We start from the raw sequence: 21,716 nt of genomic DNA on the forward strand, positions 1-21,716 counted from the left end.
TAACTTGACTTGCTTTTTCATGTTTAGGTTGCAGGCAGTAATGTGCATCATCAGCACCATTATGGAGTCATGCCCCTCCACCTCCAGCTTCTACAGTACAGCCACTGCCAAGACACAGCACAATGGCATGAACAACATCATCCGCCTTTTCCTGAAGAAAGGCCTGGTCAACGATCTTGCCCGTGTGCCTCACAGTCTTGACTTGTCTAGGTACTGTCTCATACATTGAATGTATATGGATACTGTCCGTTCTTTGCTTGCACACTCTGATGCTGGTATAGATGCATCTTTTTCTGTTTATTCCACTTAGACTGTTGTTTGCATGACTTTCTTGCAGTCCCAACATGGCAAACACTGTAAATGCTGCACTTAAGCCTCTAGAGACACTGTCTCGGATTGTCAACCAGCCCAGCAGTTTGTTTGGGGGAAAAGGAGGCTCTAGCAAGAACAAGACAGAACATGACCCTGTGGGCACAGCCCGGGACAGCAACAGCAACACACAGGACCAAGGTAGCACTTCTGCTGGCTTATATTGCAACTGTGTGACCAAAGTAACTTCTAGAATTTTTTATTTTTACTAACAAAGTATACCAGCTGCTCTCTAACTTTAAGGGAAAGCAGGGGTCTATGACTGCTAGGGGTGATAGTGTGTAATAACTTGCATTGTCTGCCTCAGGAGAGCCAGGTGAGGCAGAGCCTGTTGAGAATCGTCACCGGGGCCAGGGCACAGATGGTGATCTGATGGATGGAGAGGCAGAAGGGGACACGGTGGTCATTGCTGGCCAGCCAGAGGTGCTCAGCACACAGGCAATGCAGGTAACAGTGTCTTTATTATGTAGCCTTAGATGAGATTTTATGGCAGCTGCTGATAAAAATCATTCTGCTTGTTAAAGTGAGATACCTACTGCTGTTTGATTCCCAGCATGGTTTATTGTTTGTTTTTGTTTTTGTAGGTGGAGAATGAGTTGGTGGATTTGATAGATGAACTTTTAGAAAGAGATGCTGGAACAGTCAATAGTACCATCATTGGTAAGCTCCCCAGAAGAGAGAGGGTGAATCAGGCTAACTAGTATAGATGCATAGCTATTACTAAATGGGTGTTTTTTTTTTGTTTGTTTGTTTTTGCCCCCCCCCCCCCACACACAGTCGGACGTTCAGGGGAAGATGAATCTCAAGAGGATGTGCTGATGGATGAAGCTCCTTCCAACATGAGCCAAGCTTCCACTTTGCAGGCCAACAGAGAAGGTTGGACAGATTTTTAACACAGTTAACCTATTCACCTCATTGACTTCTTTGAAGTATAGACATAATTTTTGTACTCAGATTGTGTTTACAGTTTGGATGTAGTGGCACCAGAAATTCAGTTCCAGCATTTGCTCATTTCTGTATGTTCTCTGTTTAGATTCTATGAACATCCTGGAGCCAGAGGATGAGGAGCACACTCAAGAGGAAGATTCCAGTGGCAGTAATGAGGATGAAGACAGCCAGGATGAGGAAGAGGAAGAGGAGGAAGAAGAGGAAGAAGATCAGGTAAAAGCTGAAGTGGTAAACATGGTGAAGTTGTGTAATTTGTTGTTCCTGGTGTATTTGTTGATTTTGTTTGTGTCTGCTTGCTTGCTAAAAAATCTCTTCTTGCTTATATTTAGGATGATGAAGAGGGGGACGAAGATGATGATGATGAGGGCTCAGAAATGGAATTGGATGAGGATTTCCCTGATATTAATGCTGCCCCACACATACGATTTGAGAGATTTGATAGAGATGAAGACCTCATTATAGAATTTGACAATATGTTCTCAAATTCTGGTAAGTAATTTATTCATATAATAAGAATTTATAAGCCATTGTTAGTAATTTTTGTTATTGGTTGCCCATTTTGGGAATTGGGTCCCTTAATGGTTGTTTCCCTGATGTTTTTTAATGTGCCTGTTTTCACTGTGTTCTTTCAGCTGACATCCCTCCCTCTCCAGGAAACATTCCTAGCTCCCACCCTCTGATGGTGCGCCACGCTGACCACGGTTCTCTCACCCTGGGAGGAGCAGGCACCAGCAGCCGGCTGGCTCAGGGCATGGGCCGCAGCCAGCGCACACTCCGCCAGCTTACAGCTAACACTGGCCACACCATCCATGTGCACTACCCAGGCAACCGCCAGCCCAACCCCCCACTCATTCTTCAGAGGTAGGATAGTTCTTCTCCCTCTGTGTTGTGACAGTTGGACCTGGACAATAAAAGTTGATAATAATAATAAAGTTGTTGTGGTTGTTGTTGTTGTTGTTGTTGTTGTTGTTGTTGTTGTGGTTGTTGTGGTTGTTGTGGTTGTTGTGGTGGTGGTGGTTGTTGTGGTTGTGGTTGTGGTTGTGGTTGTTGTGTACAGGACTTTCTTTTACTAGCAACACTGTGGGGATCTGCCTTTGATTTGCTAGATTTGAAGGAACGGCAAATGTAAACAATTTTACATGAAAAAAATATGTATGTTCTTCTGAATTAGTTCTGAATAAGTCTTTTCTGCTCAGGCTACTAGGCCCCAGTGCAGCAGCAGACATCTTGCAGCTCTCCAGCTCCCTACCATTACAGTCTCGTGGCCGTGCCCGGCTCCTCGTTGGCAACGAAGATGTACACATCATAGCTCGCTCTGATGACGAACTTCTGGATGACTTCTTCCATGAGCAGAGCAGCAGTGGAGGTCAGGCTGGTGAGTTGGAGCAGGAGAGCACCTGTTGTGGATATAAAATACTGCACCTCTTCAAGATGGAACTTAAATGTTTTTCCCTGTTTTTGTTTGCAGGCACCCTTTCAAGTATTCCTACAGCCTTAACTAGATGGACAGATGAGTGTAAAGTTTTGGATGCAGAGAGCATGCATGATTGTGTTGCAGGTAGGACTTCCAACAGATGCTGTTTTTGTTGTAGCAAAGAAAGAAAATATTATAATTTGTCAAAGTTTGTAGGCTGTGTCTCTCTCAAACAGTATCTAACTTCACACTTTTTATGTGTGTCAGTGGTTAAGGTGCCCATTTTGCAGCACTTGGAGAGCCTGCGTGATGAGGAGCTAGAGGAGCGCAGGGAGAAGAGGAGGAGGCAACTTGCGGAAGAGGAAGAGGCCAAGCAGAATGAGAGAAGTACCTCTGCTGGAGAGGAGAACAGGGAGCAGACACTGCAGGTATGGAGACTGAGGGAGACAAAAGAGGGCACTGTTGGCTGAGAGGTAGACAGGCTCTTAGAGGGACAGACAGAGTGTGGTCTACAGTGTTAAAGTAGATCAATAATTAATCACAGACTGGGCATGGATGACACCCAGGCCCAGATACTCCTGTGGTCTCATGTCATGAACATTACAGTTTGAGGCTTGGCGGCTGAATTACATTTTGCTCTCTTTGTCTGCGACAGAGCACTGCAATAGGAACTGTCAACGGAAGTGGAGATAACTCGGCAGGTACTGGAATGACTCTTTTTCTGCACATCTATGTAAATGAGGTTTCCCCTCTAAAGTTTTACTACTTTATACCATGTCTTGTTTACTCCTCAGTCTTTTTCCATTGATTTAGCCTACTTGCAACTTTAAGGGGATGATGTGAAGGACCTGCGTGCCTGGAGAGTGTTCTACTGCGTGCTGTGGGCTGAGGTAGTAGTTTGTATAGTTTTAGGATCACACCAGATCTGGGAGATAACTATACAGTCTACTGTCTTTCCCACGGCAGCTGCATGACAGCAGGATGACTTTTCCTGGAGAAAGACTTTTTTTTTTTTTTTTTTTCTTTTTTTTTTTTCGATTTCTTTTTAAATTGTGCTGGTCAAGACTTGGAACTATGCAAGAGCTAGATATAAATATATTGCATTCTAAATTGTTGTCTCTGGCTGATTTTTATACTCAAGTGTTACTGCTGGTTATTGTGTATTTGAATTTCGTGGCTGGCTGTTTGGCTGTTTAAACCAATAAGAATAGGTAATGACTGTGCTGTGGTGAGGTAGTAAGTTGTGTTGTTGGGGATCAGGATAGTGCGGCCCTTGAAGGAGATAACTATACAACTTACTGCCTTCCACATTGCAGCCCTTGAGCCACAACCTGAATGTTTGCCATTTAACAAATTTGATTAAAAATTCTCATCGCATGTAAATAAAATCTCACCTTTTGAATGTTCCACTCTTACATTGTTTTGTTTCTACAAGCAGAAGGAGAGCAGGCCCAGGGTGGCGTGTCATCCTGTCTAGACCCTCCCTGCGCCTCTGAGGGCTTCCTAACGGCACCCCCTTCAGGAGAGGTTACCCCTACTGCCCCACATGAGCAGGCCCTTGTCTCACTGGAGACAGCAATTAATCAGCAAGTGCATCAGCCAATTGCAGAGCTGCTGCTGGCTGACTCACATGCTGATTCACTTGCAACGCTGGCAGGGGCTGTACCTCAGCTCTCAGCACCTGATCGGCTGAATTGTGAAGCGGAAGCCTCCCAGATGGAAATGTCTCCTGCCCCCACTATTGGTGAGAGAGGAGGAGGAGCGTTGGATGCAGTCAGGGAAGGTAGATTTAACTTTTAAAAACTATGAAAACATTTTACTTTGCGTTCAAGTTGGAAATCTGGATTTTCCTTTTAAAGCTTTTATTGTTAGGCTTAATAGTTTTATCTTTAATCATTTATTCATTAGTATCTAATTAATATTTAATCATTCATCCATAGTGATTTACAAGGAGACCGTTTTATATCCTACTGCATTCTACATGCAACTACTGCATGTATTATTTTGTAATATCCTTCAGTGTGTACCTGGTCTGCATGTCTTAAGTGCCTCTTTATTGAACACACTCTTGTCCTCTTTCTCAGCCTCTCTCAGCCCAGATATAGCGGAGAGTTCTGAGCCTGTGCCAGTGGGTGTGTCGCAACTAGAGGGGTCACCTATGGATACTAGCAGCCCTGCCTCTGCAACACAGGAGGAACCTGCCCCTAACTCAGCACAGCCCAATCACATGTCTCAAGAACTGTCAGGAAGTGGTGACAGTGGCCTCACCGATAGGCAGACAGATGCAGATACAGGGTAAGTCCTATATCAGGGTTCCCATGGAGCCTAAAAAAGTCTTAAAATAGATCATTCAAAATAAAAAAAAATACATTTTCAGATGTTTTGATCTTTTTTTTTTATTTATAATTTTTATTTATTTATTTACTGTTGGTGGTATTAGATTTAGGTATGTCCATATTATAATGAAACAGGTATCAGCAAAATTACGCCTAGTTCATTTCAGATCCTTTGTTTTTATGTTCTGTTTACTCTGCTGTTGTGGAAGTTTGTATAAATAGGCATTATCCACAGTGTGCAACAACCTTACATGTCTACGCTTTAGAGCTGCATTAAGTTGGAAAATAAGGTTGTAATATCAGCCAAGCTTGTGTTTCTGACATGTCAAATGTGAATGTGTGGCTATTTTGGTCTATTTTGGCTAGTTTTTTTTTTTTGTTTGTTTGTTTGTTTGTCAAGTTTTGTTTGAGTGACTTGCTACCAAAACCTTGTGCAAGGTACTTTCCAAACACATTTTTTTCTTTGCAATCTCAGATGGTTAAAATGAAACTATTGTGGAAATATTCTGGATATAAACAGGCTTTGGTAGAAATGGCATGTTTAAAATCGAGAAGAAGGAGCAGCTACTGAAGAAATGTTGAAGTGTTCATGTTTAATGCTGTATTTGTATGACTAGGTTTAGGTGGTGAAGTTTAAATTGTTAGTTTTGCAACTGTTGTCTTACTAAGATGAGTCTGACACCTTCTGACCCTGATAGGTCCACCTCCGTGTCCTCCCCTGGTGAGACCATGCCACGGAGTGACAGTGCGGATAGCCAGTCTCAGGCTATCCAGGAGGAGCCACTCCCATCCACCAGCAATGAAGAGGATGACCCGCTTGCTGGCAAGTGTCCAACAGATGGCGATGGCTGTATTATGAATCGTACTCTACCACTACAGCATCCGTTCTTTCTCTAATACATTTCTAATTTGCTTCTGTGCTTATAGGCATCAGTCTGCCAGAAGGTGTGGATCCGTCTTTCCTGGCTGCTTTGCCTGAGGATATCCGTCGGGAGGTGCTGCAGAACCAGTTAGGGATCAGACCCCCCTCTCGCCCCTCCGTATCCTCAATGTCCACCGCAGCGGCTCCTGTGTTAGGGGGAGGCCCTGGGGTCACTGAGGTCAGCCCTGAATTTCTGGCTGCACTACCACCAGCCATTCAGGAGGAGGTGAGAAATCGTGCATATATTAACCTGTTATCCTCAAAACAGAATGTCATCCATATTATGTAATCCCAGATACATGAAACTTGTCTGAGGGCCAATATGGGTTAAGTATCTATGACTGACTGAGCAAAGTGCCCTTTTATCTGCCCAGGTGCTAGCTCAGCAGCGGGCAGAGCAGCAGCGGCGAGAACTGTCCCAGCAGCCCCCTCAAGGAGACCAGCCTCTGGACCCTGTCACTTTCATCCAGACGCTACCATCTGAGCTGCGGCGCTCTGTTCTGGAAGACATGGAAGACAGTGTGCTGGCAGTAATGCCCCCAGACATTGCGGCTGAAGCTGCAGCACTGCGCAGAGAGCAGGAGGCCCGGCAGAGGCAGCTGATGCACGAGCGACTCTTCGGACACAGCTCCTCTTCTGCGCTTTCTGCAATTCTGCGTTCTCCTGCCTTCACTAGCCGCCTGGGAGGCAACCGCGGTGTGCAGTACTCACGCTTGGCTGTGCAAAGAGGAGGAACCTTCCAGATGGGGGGCAGCGCCAACCACAGCCGGTCAGTGTTTAGAAAAGATGGTGAAAGTGGTTTTAGATGAGTTGATAATGAGGGTGTAAACAATTTAACAGATTTGTACAGTGCAAATTAACTCTGTTCTTGTTTTGTTGGTCGACTGCTAGTATGTTAAATCAGTTTTAAGATAAATCAGATGAGCCATACAGTTTGTTGCAGTTACCTTATATTCTAGCTGCTCTATATTTCATAGAAATGTTATTTTAACCATTCCTGCAATTATAAATGTTTATCCTTTGTCAGTAAGTTGGTCATCTTGTGTAAATTCCTTGCAAAATAATACATTTTTGGGTGTTGTATGTGTAGCCCCTCCAGCTCCAATGTGGACTCCCTCTTGCGGCTTAGAGGACGTCTCCTCTTGGACCATGAGGCGCTGTCTTGTCTCTTAGTGCTGCTGTTTGTGGACGAACCTAAGCTGAACACCAGCAGACTACATCGTGTGCTGCGGAACCTATGCTACCATTCACAGACACGTGGCTGGGTAATCCGGAGCCTGCTCTCCATCCTCCAGCGCAGCAGCGAGAGCGAGCTCTGCCTGGAGACAGCCCGGCTAGATGAGGCAAGAGGCAAGCGTGCACTGGGTCAAGGTTCATCCAGTGGAAGCAAGAGCTCCTCCTCTTCCTCACAGGCCTGCATGGCCTCTTCCTCATCCTCCTCCTCCTCCCTTGAACTCCTGAACAGAGTGGAATCTCGCAGCTCCAGCCAGCTGTCATGGCTCTCTGTGTCCATGGATGCGGCACTGGGCTGTAGGACCAACATTTTCCAGATCCAGCGGGCATCGGGCCGCAAACATGCAGACAGGCACTCAACAGGGGGAGCCATAGGCTCAGCAGGTCTCGGTAGTGGAGTGTCAGGAGCTGGAGGAGTTGGCTGCTCAGGAGGAGGATCTACAGTTCATATCCACCCGCAAGCTGCCCCTGTCGTCTGTCGACACGTACTGGATACACTCATTCAGCTGGCCAAGGTTAGAGTTGCTGTATTCCGTTATTGGTCTGTGACAGATTATTGCAGCGTGACTGATGCATCAACATTTGTCCAAATGTTGATGTATCATTTACTTTTTTTTTTTTTTTTTTTTTTTTTAAGCACTATGTAATGCTTTGTACATAGTGCACTGCATCCCCACAGATGGAAATTTTAAGTGATTTGAATTTAATTACTGTAAGTTGAACATGAAAGCATAACAATTACATTATTTAACTAAACCATTAATTAGTAGGTTATTGTAGTAGTCATTGTGAAAAATTGGTGCAAATCCTTCAAACCCTAAATTTAATTGAAAATAGTACGAAGATGACGTATCAGATGTTGAAATTGAGAAATTGTTTTTTGAAAAATATATGCCCATTTTGAATTTGACGCCAGCAACACATTTTAGAAAAGCTGGGACGGGGGCAACAAAAGACTGGTAAAGTTGTGTAATGCTGAAAGAAAAGACCTGGGTCAGTGACTGGATGTAAAAAAAAATCAGAAGTAAAGATGAGGAGAGCTTCACCACTTTGTAAAAGATTGGGCAGGCAAATAGTGCGACAACTCAAGAACAATGTTCCCACAGTACAAAATTTTATTAAAAGATTCAAAGTTCCAGAGAAATCTCTGTATGCAAAGGACAATCACTGCTTTGGCACAGGAACACTTTTGAAAACCATTCTTCATGAACACAGATCGTTGCTGCATTCACCAATGTGAGTTAAAACTCTACCACGCAAAGATGAAACCATTAACAGTATCTAGAAACACTCCAGCTGTAAATGCATTAGGTTGTAAATGAATTAAGAATATAAAAACTGGCATGTCTGCAGTCCAGATCTGACACCCAGGGAAAACATTTTGCTGCATTATGACACAAAAAAACGACCAAGGGAATCTTGAAAAGTTGAGCAGCTGAAATTCTACATCAAACAAGAATAGAAAAATATTTGATTTTAACAGCAATTGGTCTCTAAATGCTTACAATGTGTTGTTTAAATGAAGAGGCAACAAAGTGGTAAACATGTCCCATCCCAACTTTTTTGGAACTTGCTGGCATCAAATAAAAAAAAAAAAATTATAAATTCTCACTTTCTAAAATTTGATGTGTTGTCTTTGTAATGTTTTCAGTAAATATAGTTTGTTTGAAAGAATCCCAAGTTGAGTTGGGGAAAAGTGTTCATGTTCAGTTCATGTCTGGGGTATGGGTGTTATTGTATTGTGTCGTATTGTATTTTTATTTATTATTTTAACCTCCTCTCCTCTCTTCTGTAGGTGTTCCCCAGCCACTTCACACAACAGCGCTGTAAGGACCCCCAGTCGTCTTCCTCCTCTGAGCTAGACTCTCGCCTGTGTGGCAGCTCTGCTTCTGCAGCTGGAGGAGGCTGCAGGCCAGGCAGTGCCAGCCAGAACAACCCCTCTGGCACTCCCAGCACCCCTTCCTCCACCCACAACTCCTTCAGTTCCTGTTCAGTCACACCGCAGTCCCTGGGCATCTCCACTGATTTCTGGGACCTACTGGTAAAGCTGGACAACATGAATGTCAGTCGTAAAGGCAAGGCCTCCATGAAGACTGTGCCTTTGGGGGCATCTGCAGAGGGCGATGGGGCCCAGTTAAGTCTAGAAGCCTCACCGTTAGGCCAGCTGATGAACATGCTGTCGCACCCAGTGATCCGTCGCAGTTCCCTGCTTACTGAAAAGCTCCTGCGACTACTCTCTCTCATCTCCATTGCCCTACCTGACAACAAGGCTACAGAGGTGCCAGCTGGCCACCCCGTGCCTCAGGCCCCCACTGCTGTCCCTGCAGTCCCTGCTGCCCAGGCCACTACCGGGGCAGGGGGTACAGCAGGTACCCAGAGCACGGCTGTTGGGACAGTTGTGGCACAATCTCAGCCCGTCTCTACTGCTACTGCTGCAGCCACCACCACATCTACTGTAGCTACAGGCATCACTGCTGGTAGGGAGCTGAGTTTTAGTCTGGATGATGTTTTATAAATGAGTTAATACTGACACTGAAAGTGCTCTGTATTGAAAGTGTGAGCAGCACTGCGTCTTTTGTATGTTATGTATAGAGGCATTGTGTTGAATTGCTCCAAAAAAAAAAAATTTATTTATTTATTTATTTATTTAAAATGTAGGTGCCCATAATGCATATTATGAAATGAAATGTGATGTGATGGTCAAGGTAATACATAATGAATGCAACCATGTTACTGATGCAGGCAAACAGAAGACAGCAGTGAGTAGCACAGACAGTGATGCCAAGCTGGCCTCCACTGGACTAACAGAAAAACAGCTGCAGCTCTCTGTAGAGGTGTGTAACATTTTACACATGCACATACATAATCTTTATGTCTGGTTTACCAGACCCCTCTGACCCAGCACCAAAAGTTGATTTAAGAGACCCTGTGTGTGTGTGTGTGTGTGTGTGTGTGTGTGTGTGTGTGTGTGTGTGTGTGTGTGTGTGTGTGTGTGTGTGTGTGTGTGTGTTCTCTCTACCAGGTGCTGACATCCCACTCATGTTCAGAGGAGGGCTTGGAGGATGCAGCCAACATACTTCTGCAGTTGTCCAGAGGGGACAGCCAGACCCGGGACACTGTGCTCAGACTGCTGCTCAGCGGGGCCCGCCACCTTGGCTACACGCTCTGCAAACAAATTGGTCAGTAAATCACTCCTTTTCAATGGGGTTTTTACTTGTAATTTTGTTTCAATATTTATTTTTTCTTCTGTTACCTTAATTATCGTGTGTCTGTGTGTCTACAGGCACTTTACTGGCGGAGTTGCGGGAGTATAACCTGGAGCAGCAGCGGAGAGCACGGGCAGATGCCCAGTCTCCAGAAGCCGCTCATGAGGACCCCTCTCTCTCCGCTCGCCTCAAGGGCACGATGACCAGCAGGTGAGCATAGCTCTCTGATCCTCTACTTTCTGGAACAAAACAATATTTTCCTTAACTTGATAAAAGTAACCACATTGTAGTGTTCACCATGTGTCAGTTAGTTTTGCATTACTGATGGTCTTCATTTCCCTGCAGGTTTGACGGCTCAGAAAGTGTGGTGATTGTGGCAGCTCAGAAGCGTACTCTGGGTGGCCGAGAACTCCAGCTGCCTTGTATGAGCTCACTTACCTCCAAGACCTCCACGCAGAAGTTCTTCCTGCGAGTGTTGCAGGTCATCATCCAGCTAAGGGAGGACACGCGTCGTGCCAACAAAAAGGCTAAGCAGACAGGAAGATTGAGTGAGTGAAAAGTTAGGGATGAGTGTCTGTAGAATTGTATTAATATTACAACTGTTATCAATATTGCTAATCAATTCAGCATAAAATTGTAATCACCTTTTATAATTTTAAGTGAAAAAAAAAAATTGTGTGACAGATGTAAATGCTTTTTAGCAGTGCTGATCTTGTCGATCTGAGCCAACACTAAAGCAAATTTTGGACATCAAGAATACATACATGTTAGATTTTTTGGGTAACCGTTCCTTTAAGCGCTTAATCTGTAGTACAGTGGTGATCTGAACTATTGTACCCCCCTCCCCTTTGTTCTGTAGGCTCCACCAGTCTGGGCTCTGCAAGCAGTATCCAGGCTGCTGTTCGCCAGCTGGAGGCTGAAGCAGATGCCATCATTCAGATGGTGAGAGAGGGACAACGGGCTCGCCGGCTTCAGCAGGCTCCCCCACCTACTTCGTCATCGTCCTCTTCCGCCGCTGCCGCCGCTACTGCTGCTGTCGCTGCCGGATCGTCTGCAGCAGCTGGTCATGCCCCAAGCACTGCTGCAACCAACAACCCCCCCGCCGGCCCAGCCAGCTCTGCCACGGTTAGCATGGGCCGCACTGACAGCAAGCAGACTGCTACTTATGTTTACTGACCAGTGCCCACATACACTTGCACAGACTACTTGTATTACTGACGTAATGTGTTGTTGTCATGACCATGTGGTGAATGGTTCAGAACGGACTACACAGGTTTTTAAGAACAGACCTCTAGGCTTTTTTTTTTTTTTTTTTTTTTTTTTTTTTAAACTCTTTACGCTGCTTGACCTACACTTTACAAACTAATCGCTACACATTTGTTTTTACATAATACTCTGTTAATAACTGTGTTTTGTGGTTAATCTCAGTGATGGTGTGAGCCGCCCAGACTAATATTCATCACATTTCCACTGTACTTATTTGACATGGTTTTCCAAATTGGCCACCTACATGTACTTGTGCTTCTTTTGTATCACAGCCACCACTGTGTTCCACGTGGTTTCAGCACCGATTCACTGCATTGTTCTGCATTTAAAATTGACAGTCTTTTGTTTGTGCACATGCTGTGGCTCAGTGTTATGAATTTGAATGTGGCTGTTTTGCTCAATGCTTCAGCTCCCCTCCCATCTCTTCTGATACTTGCCTTTGTTTGTAATGCATGGTGCTCTCTCTTCATTGTGCTTTGAAGATGTTCTCTGTCATTTGAGGGAAAAAAATCTTCAGTCATTCCTTCGTTACACAGACTTTTTCCAGATGATGGTGTGAAATCTCACCTTATCTCCTTTTACTCTCCTGGTTCAGTCAGAGGGACATTCTGTGGCAGAGCCTCCAGCAGCGCAGAGAGATGACTCTCCTATGGATGTGGACCAGCCCTCTCCTCTGGAGCCGGACCAGGCTCCTATTGGTGAGCTTCCACTGTACTGCAATGCTAGGCTTAAGGCCAGAGCATAAATTTAGGAAAATGTTTGAGACTCTCACACAAGTATGGCACAACAGCTCAGCGTTTGGTTTTGTTAGGGAATGATGGAATGATGTGCCATGATGTGTGAGTCTCTAGAACATTCTCCCCTCATTTACACTGTTTTAGAATGTTCTCTCTAATTCATTCTGGCTAGTGTGACTCGTTAAATTATTACTATGGAGGAGTACTAGGCCAGCTGCCAACACTAGAATGTTGCTGTTTTGGGAGAATAGCCCTTAGGCTGTATATGAGCAATGCCCATTTGTTTTGATGAGCTTTATAGTGCTATTCCTTATATTAAAAAATTGCATTTCAGTTATTAAGGCCTTTAAAGGGTTATTGTTGGTTTATGAGGCCTTAAAGAGAATCCCAGAAATCTGTCTTTGTATTCAGGTGAGGAGAGCAGCACTCAGCAGGAGCAGGAGGAGAGACTGCCCGAGTTGCCATTGCTGAGCGAGCAGCTCTTATTGGACGAACTGTGGGACATGCTAGGGGAGTGTCTCAAAGAGCTGGAGGAGTCACATGACCAACATGCTGTTCTGGGTAATTGCATATTACAATCAATATTCTGTTGATTGTGATTTTTACAATTGAATTCATACTTTTTTGTGTGTTTTTGAAGTTCTTCAGCCTGCAGTGGAGGCCTTCTTTCTGGTTCATGCCACCGAGCGAGAGAGTAAGCCCCCAGTGCGGGACACTCGAGAGAGTCAGTTGTCGCACATCAAGGATGAGCCACCTCCATTGTCTCCTGCTCCCCTCACCCCAGCCACCCCCTCCTCCTTGGACCCCTTCTTTTCCCGAGAGCCTTCCTCCATGCACATCTCTTCCAACCTGCCTCCAGACACACAGAAGTTTTTGCGCTTTGCAGGTGAGTTCAAAATACATGCCACAGGACAGTCAGAATTTTTTTTCTAATGTTAAAATGAACACTCTCTTATCGCTCTTCTGAAACAGAGACTCACAGAACAGTGCTAAACCAGATCCTGCGCCAGTCCACCACTCACCTGGCAGATGGCCCCTTCGCTGTCCTTGTGGACTACATCCGTATTCTCGACTTTGATGTCAAGCGCAAGTAAGGCTTAACTGCCACATACTCTTTTGTTTGCGCTTTACCTATTGCTCTTCTTAGTTTGCTTCTTTCACACTTATTTTTACTCTATTCTATTCTTTGTAGTTTTGCCTTGTGTGTGTTTTTTTTTTTTTTTTTTTTTTTTGTTTGTTTGTTTTGTTTTTCTCCTTTTTCTTGTTCTCTCCAGTATGCTGAGGATATGACTGGTATTTCTGTCTGTCAGATATTTCCGTCAGGAGCTGGAACGCCTGGATGAGGGTCTGAGGAAAGAGGATATGGCTGTTCATGTGAGAAGAGACCATGTCTTCGAAGATTCATACAGAGAACTGCACCGCAAGAGCCCAGAAGATATGAAGAACAGACTGTGAGTGATGCACAGATACATTGCTCCAAGCCAAAATCCAAGACTGTTTTTTGTATTAATGTGTACACAAATAGATGCACACCGGATAAACACCATAATCAGATTTCTAGATTGGAGTAAGAAATCTCAAGAGTGCTGGGTTTTAGCTCAGTAAGCAGATTTCTCAGTGCATGTATACCTTTACTCGGATTTCTATCAGATTTCTTACTTGGCGCATGCGCAAGAACAGACAGTGGTACCAGATATAAACAAGCAGCGATGCCGCAAGATGGCAATAAACACTTTTCGAGCAGTGATGAAACCAAACACAAAGCATATTCATCTGGTAAATTGGCGATGTGTGTGTATATATGAAAAGCCATGACATGAAGTTTGAGTTTTCCATTATGTTTGGCGTGTCTACCTATGTGAGTTTATTGGCTGGTTGCAAAGTAGAAATCCTTACTGCCAGACTTGTGTAAATTTTACATTTTCTGATTATTAAGTGCGTGTAAACACGTCTTCAGAAAACATTTGAATGGTAAAAACAAAACAGTTAATGGATAAGCCATAATGGATTTTTTTTTTTTTTTTTTTTAAACCAAGAAAAATCACTAATACAAACTGTGTGTTGCTTCTTTATGCCTCCATAGCTGTTTTCCCTCCACACTTATTTTGAGTACTTGTCACTCACACTGTCTCTCCCTGTGCTCTTCAGGTACATAGTGTTTGAAGGAGAGGAGGGGCAAGATGCTGGTGGCCTGTTAAGAGAGTGGTACATGATTATCTCAAGAGAGATGTTTAACCCCATGTACGCGTTATTCCGCACATCACCAGGAGACAGAGTCACATACACAATCAACCCCTCCTCTCACTGCAATCCAAACCATCTCAGCTACTTCAAATTTGTGGGGCGGGTGGTGGCCAAGGCTGTCTACGACAACAGACTCCTGGAGTGTTATTTCACACGCAGCTTCTACAAACACATCCTGGGGAAGAGTGTTAGGTGAGTAAAGGAATTACACTTCAGTGTAAATAAGAGACTTACAGTAGAGTCTCCTTTGATGCAGCTTTATTCCAAGACTGTGTATCTATTGTCTTCCGACTAAACCCTTTTGTTAATGATGTTTCTTTCAGGTACACAGACATGGAGAGCGAGGATTATCCCTTCTTCCAGGGATTGGTCTACTTACTAGAGAATGATGTTTCCACACTGGGCTATGAGCTGACATTCAGCACAGAGGTATAATAGATATAATAAACAATTTATTTATTGATTTATTTATAGAGCCCTTTTAATACCAGTAGCAGTTCAAAGTGCTTTAAAGACAGGTGATAAAACTTGGAAACAGTAAAATAGTAACAGTAATAGAATAAAATAAAACAGTAATAGAAGAAACAGAGAATTTATTTAAAATCATATGACATTGACAGGGCAAATGTAATAAAGGGAAATACAGAAGAGACAATTTTAACTAAGCATCAAGTTAAACATTTTCCAATGTTTGTGTGCACTGAGCTTGATTCTGATAAAGGGTGGAATTGAGCTGTACAGTTTACAAGCATAATAACCAAAATTGTCCACGTTCTGTATTTTACGTAAGAAATTTGCAGAATGCTAGCATCTGCAGATCTAAGATCACATGTTGGAACATACAGATGTTCTGCGATGTAAGCTTTGCTCTGTCATTTTGAGCATTAAAAACTAGAAGCAGTACATTAAAATATGTTTTAAAGATAGCCAGTGCAGTTCTTTCAAAATGGGAGTGATGTTTAGTTATTACTTTTTATGCCCATATCATCTTTAGTGCCTGTTTTTTGATTGAATTGTTTGATGCTGTTTGTTGTCCATATGTTACGGAATTCATAATAACTATGGCTGTCATCATGGTAAATATTAATGCTGCTAGTTATTTTAAATGCCATTAATGCATTTTCCTAGTATGACCCTCAGACGAATCTGTAGTAGTGTAGGCAGAAGCCCAACTGGTCTTATGTTTTGTCGAATATGGCTTAGTCAAATACAGCTGTTCAGTGACAATACTTTTGGCGTACTGTGCTGGACAGTGCTTTTGGGAGACCTATGAATAAATCAACAAGTATCAAACTAACAAAAGCAATAGCAAACTGGAAAGCTACAGTTTTTCTTAAAAGCCTTTATTGAATAAAGCATACGCTAGCTTTATGATTTTAATCAATTGACTACCCTAACAAGGACCACTCTGTCTGGTTTTTTATCAGGTCCAGGAATTTGGAGTTTGTGAAGTGAGGGACCTGAAGCCCAATGGGGCCAACATCCTGGTGACTGAGGAGAACAAGAAAGAGTATGTGCATCTGGTGTGCCAGATGAAGATGACGGGTGAGCTTTACAGTCATACTACACAAATATGCTTACATGGTACCAAGTATATTTTACAGATGTTTGTTTTTTTTTATTTGTTCTAATGTGCCACTCTTGTGTTCTGAAGGTGCGATTCGTAAACAATTGGCAGCCTTTCTGGAGGGCTTTTATGAGATCATCCCCAAGAGGCTCATCTCCATATTCACTGAGCAGGAGCTGGAGCTGCTTATCTCGGGCCTGCCCACTATCGATATTGACGACCTCAAGGCCAACACCGAGTACCACAAGTACCAGTCCAGCTCTATCCAAGTATGTGTACACAGATTCTAAGCACTTTGAAATTTAAAACAGTTAAAAATTAATTATAAGCCTATGCTTATTTTTGCATGTCTCTGCACATGATTTTTTGATTATTGTTGGGCACAGTTAAGATATTCAGTTGCTCTTACCAGCCATGTACTTTAATGCCTATGAAGAAGTGCTTTTGATATTAATCTCTGTCCTTACCTGTGTAGATCCAGTGGTTCTGGCGTGCACTGCGCTCCTTTGACCAGGCTGACCGGGCTAAGTTCCTGCAGTTTGTGACGGGCACGTCCAAAGTGCCTCTGCAGGGCTTTGCTGCGCTAGAGGGCATGAATGGTATCCAGAAGTTTCAGATTCATCGTGACGACCGCTCCACTGACCGCCTGCCCTCTGCACACACTTGGTAAACACTTGCTGAAATGTGTCCACATTACAAAACTACAAGTGAAAAATGAAAAGCTCTGACTATATACTACATTTTAGGCCAGGACCATATTTTGACATTGCTGTAAAGAGAACTAGCTCAACATTTTGTTGACATCAGTATTCGGTTTATTCAACATTAGTCAAGATATTCTCATTGAAACATGTAGTGTCCTCAAACTTGATGTGTTCATTCCGCAAGTGAAACTGTTCACTGGGAGATACAGAAAGATGGAAGTTTTAGCCAGTTGTTGATGGGAGGGGACAGATGGAGACAGATGTGTAGGATAGTCAGCTGGGCTCTGAAATTAAATTATAATTTTGCTCATGATTTTACTTGTTTGTAAATGTATCTACTGCAGATACAAAATGAAAAAAAAAGACCAAATAAGATGGATAATTGCAATAAGCAAAATGTTTTAGGCTGTTATGTCCTAAACCTTTTAAGTGGATGCTCAAATATCAAGCATTCCCAAAATCTGTGTTATAAAACAGTGATTGTAATCCTAGAATTAAAGTGGTTGTTTTGAGAGTGAGGGGGTGGTACATGGGCATGTTTTTGCATATAAGTTGCATGTATAAGCTGTAACAGTGAATGACCTACACAAGTGAAACCGTGCGATAATATTACTAACTCTGGGTCTGAAACATACTAGGAGCAGAAGCTTTAAACATATTATGCAGAGGCTTTAAACATCAAATTTAACATTTTTCTACTTTTAGTTGTGCATTTGTTTTAATTGAATTCAGTAAAATATTCATTTTTGAATGTTTTGAGCTCTCTTTAGAATGTTGGTGTCTGACTGATCTTTATCCTCTCTACAGCTTTAACCAGCTGGATCTCCCAGCCTACGAGAGCTACGAGAAGTTGAGACACATGCTGCTGCTGGCCATTCAGGAGTGCTCCGAGGGCTTCGGGCTGGCCTAGAGACTTTCCTAAACCCCCAACCCCCCCCCCCCACCCCCTTACACACACACATCTGCACACAGTTACACACAGTTGCACACACTGATTTAGACTTACATAATGTTAACTTATGACACACATGCATATTCACACTATTGTAGACATGGCCAAGACCTACTTGTTTCTAATCCATTTAAAGACAGAGTTGGACAGCTGAGCGACAGACATAAGACAGACGTATTGACATTTGCCTACTACACACAAAGCCTCTCATTGACACACAGAACTGTATTTGGTATATTTGTGTGTCTCCCATCCCAATTAAAATGCAGACCCGAGAGACAATATGGAGGATTTGCGCGGACTAATATAAGAGACATTTTCTCCATTTAGTTTGTTTTCTCTGTACAGAAGGTTTGGGAGTTTATTATGTTTAATCCTTTTTTGTTCTTCTCTGGCTGTTAAAATAAGGAGAAGGTTGTTTGTGTGCGTGAACAGGATGGTTATAAAACCTTTGGGGGAAAATACGCTGATTGTCCTCTGTTGCTAATGTGTGACCTCACTAGCTTTGAAAATGGGGGACCCGGGGAGGGGTGGGGGAAGTTGAGTGAGAGTTTAGAGTTTTGATGAACTTGCAACCATGCAGGGACTTTTCAAAGGGTGACATTTTTAGGCAAATTTTGTGGTATTTTTGGGAAGGATCACACAGAAATTAGAGGAGGTGAAGGACTGAACAGAACCACAGGCCTTCCGGCATGTGGTTATCAGACTGCTGAAGCAGCCCCTCAGCAGCTAATCAGAGAATAAATTGCTACATAAATAAATGCATAAAACAGAGTCCGTTGTGTCGGCTAAAGTTGTTTTGCCAAAAATTAAGGAGGGTATGCATCAGACACTATAATTTACAGTATACAGACGGGCTTTACAGGTAAACACCATGGGTCATCAAAAACCGTGTTAAGTTTCTCTGTGGCTGTGCCGTTTACAGCGGTGACCGGTGGAACCGGCACGGTCACGTTGAGGTAACTGGGTTCAGACAGACTTGAAGCTAGGCGGGAGGCATGTATGTGTTACTCCAGTGCTTCTATGACTTCATCTCTGCCCTGTGGATTACTACTGCTCTGCTGATGAGCCCGATGAGACAATGGTGGAGTGAGGTCACATAGACAGCTTTGAAGCATTAATCATGGTTAATGTACACCAGCACACTTAGGTTTACAGTATCTACGAGCAGCAGCCTAATTATTAGTCTTTCTATGAATCATATGTTCATTGACAGTCAGAAAGAATTGCTCACATGCATATGTCACATTTTAGCAGTTGCTTCATAATGTGTTTCTCTTATCTGTTCACTTAAAAGACGAAAACCACAGCAAATATTCCAATGAGACAGCGCAAGGTAATTTGTTATTTGTATTAAGACTATTTGGGCGATTTCCCTGTTTATTCAAAATTTCTACATCATTAATCAGATGTAAACAAAAAGTAAATAAAGGGCAGCATTTGATAAAACATGATTAAGCATTGAAAGACATACAAGTATCAGTTGTCAACACTAACTGATCGAAAACTGCCTAAAGCAGGGTTATGACAACTGATGATAGTGGTGAATAAACATTTTTAAATGTTAATGTAGGTGTGACTCCGTTTTCATAAAAGGCCTATGTAGGTGCTGCGGAGCCTTATGCATGCTGCCCTCCACTTAAGTGTTACTGCAGAATTGGTGGACGACGTGAGCTCTCATGACAGAAAACATGACGTCTCTCATGACAACTGGTAATGTTAATGGCCAGGTTATACCAATGTTATGTAGCAAGGTTCAAGTGGAGTGTTATGAATGAGGCATATTGCAGTTTTTTCTATTGTTTTGGGGTTTTTTTTTGGAACAAGTGAACAGACAGGATTAACAGTTTAAATGTGCTAAAATGCCCATCTGTGTCTCCACTAGTGAGTGTTATGTGTTGACATGAAGCGGTCAGGTGTCTCAGGCCATCTTGATGCCACACTAAAGCTGGCATTTGGTGCTATCAGCATGATTAATCAACAGCCTGATTACACCAGCCCATGCGCCCTCTCTTTGCCCCCATAAAGCCCTGCCCTCTGCCCTCCCAGGCTCAAAGCAGACAACATAGCTCCACAAAGCCAGACAGTGGCTCACAGCTCCACCTTATCAAATTCGGATATCTCCTATGAACAGTCTTACTGTCTTCTAAGGGGCAAGATACAAGTTTGGATTCATAGCCTCAAAGCTACAGTATGTTCATATTTAATAATTTGATGCACATTACAGAGAAACTTGTTGGATTTTCTCTCCAGTGGTGGTGAAAAGAACCAGTGGTTGCGATTTCAATACAAATATAGCCATTTTATTTATTTAACATGACCAGTGGACCTGCATGTGTGTTCTGGCACCCCTGGTAAACATGATCACAGCAGGCTTTAAAAAAAAAAAAACATTTTTATTGCTTATTCTTTTGATCTTTCACTAAAAATATGAACAAAAATATAGCTTTTATTTGAACTACAATGATGAAAAGAATAATCCAAATATCCTTAAATAAATACTCTTCTCAATTCTGTGTGTGCTACAATTGTTGGCACAGCCTCATTTTCTATAACCTCCCAATAACATAAGAGCTCCAAGTCTTCTCTTATAATGCTTAATCAGACGGGAGAACACATGGCAAAGGATCTGAGACCATTCCTACATGAAGGACCTCTGCAGATCTTACAGATTCCAGATTCTTACAGACTACCCTTCAGCTCATCCCACAGGTTTTCTTTTGGGGTTTAGGTCTAGGTACTGGGATGACCATGGCAAAACTTTGATTCTGTGATCAGTGATCTGGAAATTCTCATGTGTGCTATGTACAGTATATTGCCAAAAGTGTTCTCTTGTCTGCTTTAAGATGCATATGAGCTTAAATGACATCCCATTCTTAGTCCATAGGTTTTAATATGAAGTCGGCCCATCCTTTGCAGCTATAACAGCTTAAACTTTTCTGGGAAGGCTTTCCACAAGGTTTAGGAGTGTGTTTATCAGAATTTTTGAATTCTTCCAGAGGAGCATTTGTGAGGTTAATTCCAATGCTGGAATTCACTGAGCTCCTGAGAGTGAGCCATTCTTTCCCACATTTGTAGAAGCAGTCTGCAGGCCTAGGTACTTGGTTTTATATATCTGTGGCCATGGAAGTGAATGTAACACCTGAATTCAATGATCTGGGTGGATGAGTGAGTACTTTTGGCAATATAGTGTATCAATGTCCTGTTGGAAGATCCAACATGGCCCATTTTAAACTTGCTGGATGAGGCAGTGAGGTTTTGGTTTAATGGAGTCTATGATCCCATGTATCTGAACAAGCTGACCAGGGCCTTTGAAAGATAAACAGCCCCATAATGTCACAGACCACCACGTACTTCATATTGGGGACAAGGTACCTTTCTGCATGACTACCCACTTCTTGTGTTTGTTACAAAAAAGCTATATTATCCTCTTATCTGTCCAAAAAACACAGTCCCACTGAAAATTAACGGAACGTCTGGCATTCATGGCTGTCTTTGTGTTGCTAAGCGCTCAGGTGAACTTTAATGCATAAAATATGAATGGGAGTATACTTCAGTTCGAATTTCTAGGGGTGCCAACAATTCTGGCACACACAGATTTGAGAAAATAATTTCTTGAAAGATTTGAGTTTTTCTTTCAATCATTGTATTTCAATTTTTTTAAAAGACAGATCAAAAGTACAAGCAATAAAGAACGTTTTTACAACTTTGCTCATGTATAAAAGGGGTGCCAGTATTTGTGGAGGGCACTGAATATTGCATTGATGGTAAAATGGTGGTACAACTGAAAAACATGTTTTCCTTGTACCTCTCCACTA

General features: G+C 42.8%; 1 protein-coding gene across 12 annotated transcripts in view; it reads left to right on the forward strand.

The window, feature by feature from the left end:
* The window catches only part of huwe1 (HECT, UBA and WWE domain containing E3 ubiquitin protein ligase 1), a 44,877-nt gene extending 26,205 nt beyond the window's left edge, over positions 1-18,672 (forward strand). For 9 of the 12 annotated variants that reach the window (XM_037541665.1, XM_037541669.1, XM_037541672.1 and 6 more), the window contains exons 48-82: positions 28-210; positions 338-510; positions 677-816; positions 954-1,029; positions 1,147-1,245; positions 1,403-1,530; positions 1,647-1,806; positions 1,950-2,178; positions 2,514-2,692; positions 2,786-2,875; positions 2,999-3,159; positions 3,387-3,432; positions 4,167-4,514; positions 4,816-5,026; positions 5,766-5,890; positions 5,995-6,215; positions 6,364-6,758; positions 7,080-7,737; positions 9,018-9,699; positions 9,965-10,056; positions 10,245-10,401; positions 10,506-10,638; positions 10,774-10,976; positions 11,288-11,553; positions 12,290-12,392; positions 12,843-12,992; positions 13,072-13,317; positions 13,404-13,521; positions 13,742-13,882; positions 14,580-14,867; positions 14,999-15,104; positions 16,103-16,220; positions 16,330-16,511; positions 16,718-16,908; positions 17,754-18,672. In XM_037541665.1, the coding sequence (XP_037397562.1) occupies positions 28-210; positions 338-510; positions 677-816; positions 954-1,029; positions 1,147-1,245; positions 1,403-1,530; positions 1,647-1,806; positions 1,950-2,178; positions 2,514-2,692; positions 2,786-2,875; positions 2,999-3,159; positions 3,387-3,432; positions 4,167-4,514; positions 4,816-5,026; positions 5,766-5,890; positions 5,995-6,215; positions 6,364-6,758; positions 7,080-7,737; positions 9,018-9,699; positions 9,965-10,056; positions 10,245-10,401; positions 10,506-10,638; positions 10,774-10,976; positions 11,288-11,553; positions 12,290-12,392; positions 12,843-12,992; positions 13,072-13,317; positions 13,404-13,521; positions 13,742-13,882; positions 14,580-14,867; positions 14,999-15,104; positions 16,103-16,220; positions 16,330-16,511; positions 16,718-16,908; positions 17,754-17,856 (6,901 nt within the window). In that variant the 3' untranslated portion in view covers positions 17,857-18,672. The remainder of the gene's footprint in view (positions 1-27; positions 211-337; positions 511-676; positions 817-953; positions 1,030-1,146; positions 1,246-1,402; positions 1,531-1,646; positions 1,807-1,949; positions 2,179-2,513; positions 2,693-2,785; positions 2,876-2,998; positions 3,160-3,386; positions 3,433-4,166; positions 4,515-4,815; positions 5,027-5,765; positions 5,891-5,994; positions 6,216-6,363; positions 6,759-7,079; positions 7,738-9,017; positions 9,700-9,964; positions 10,057-10,244; positions 10,402-10,505; positions 10,639-10,773; positions 10,977-11,287; positions 11,554-12,289; positions 12,393-12,842; positions 12,993-13,071; positions 13,318-13,403; positions 13,522-13,741; positions 13,883-14,579; positions 14,868-14,998; positions 15,105-16,102; positions 16,221-16,329; positions 16,512-16,717; positions 16,909-17,753) is intronic. The other 3 variants (XM_037541675.1, XM_037541674.1, XM_037541668.1) reach the window with 3 other exon arrangements.
* Positions 18,673-21,716: the final 3,044 nt, after the last annotated feature.

The sequence above is a fragment of the Pygocentrus nattereri genome, chromosome 9, assembly GCF_015220715.1.
Source record: "Pygocentrus nattereri isolate fPygNat1 chromosome 9, fPygNat1.pri, whole genome shotgun sequence".
In the NCBI taxonomy this organism is placed as follows: domain Eukaryota; kingdom Metazoa; phylum Chordata; class Actinopteri; order Characiformes; family Serrasalmidae; genus Pygocentrus; species Pygocentrus nattereri.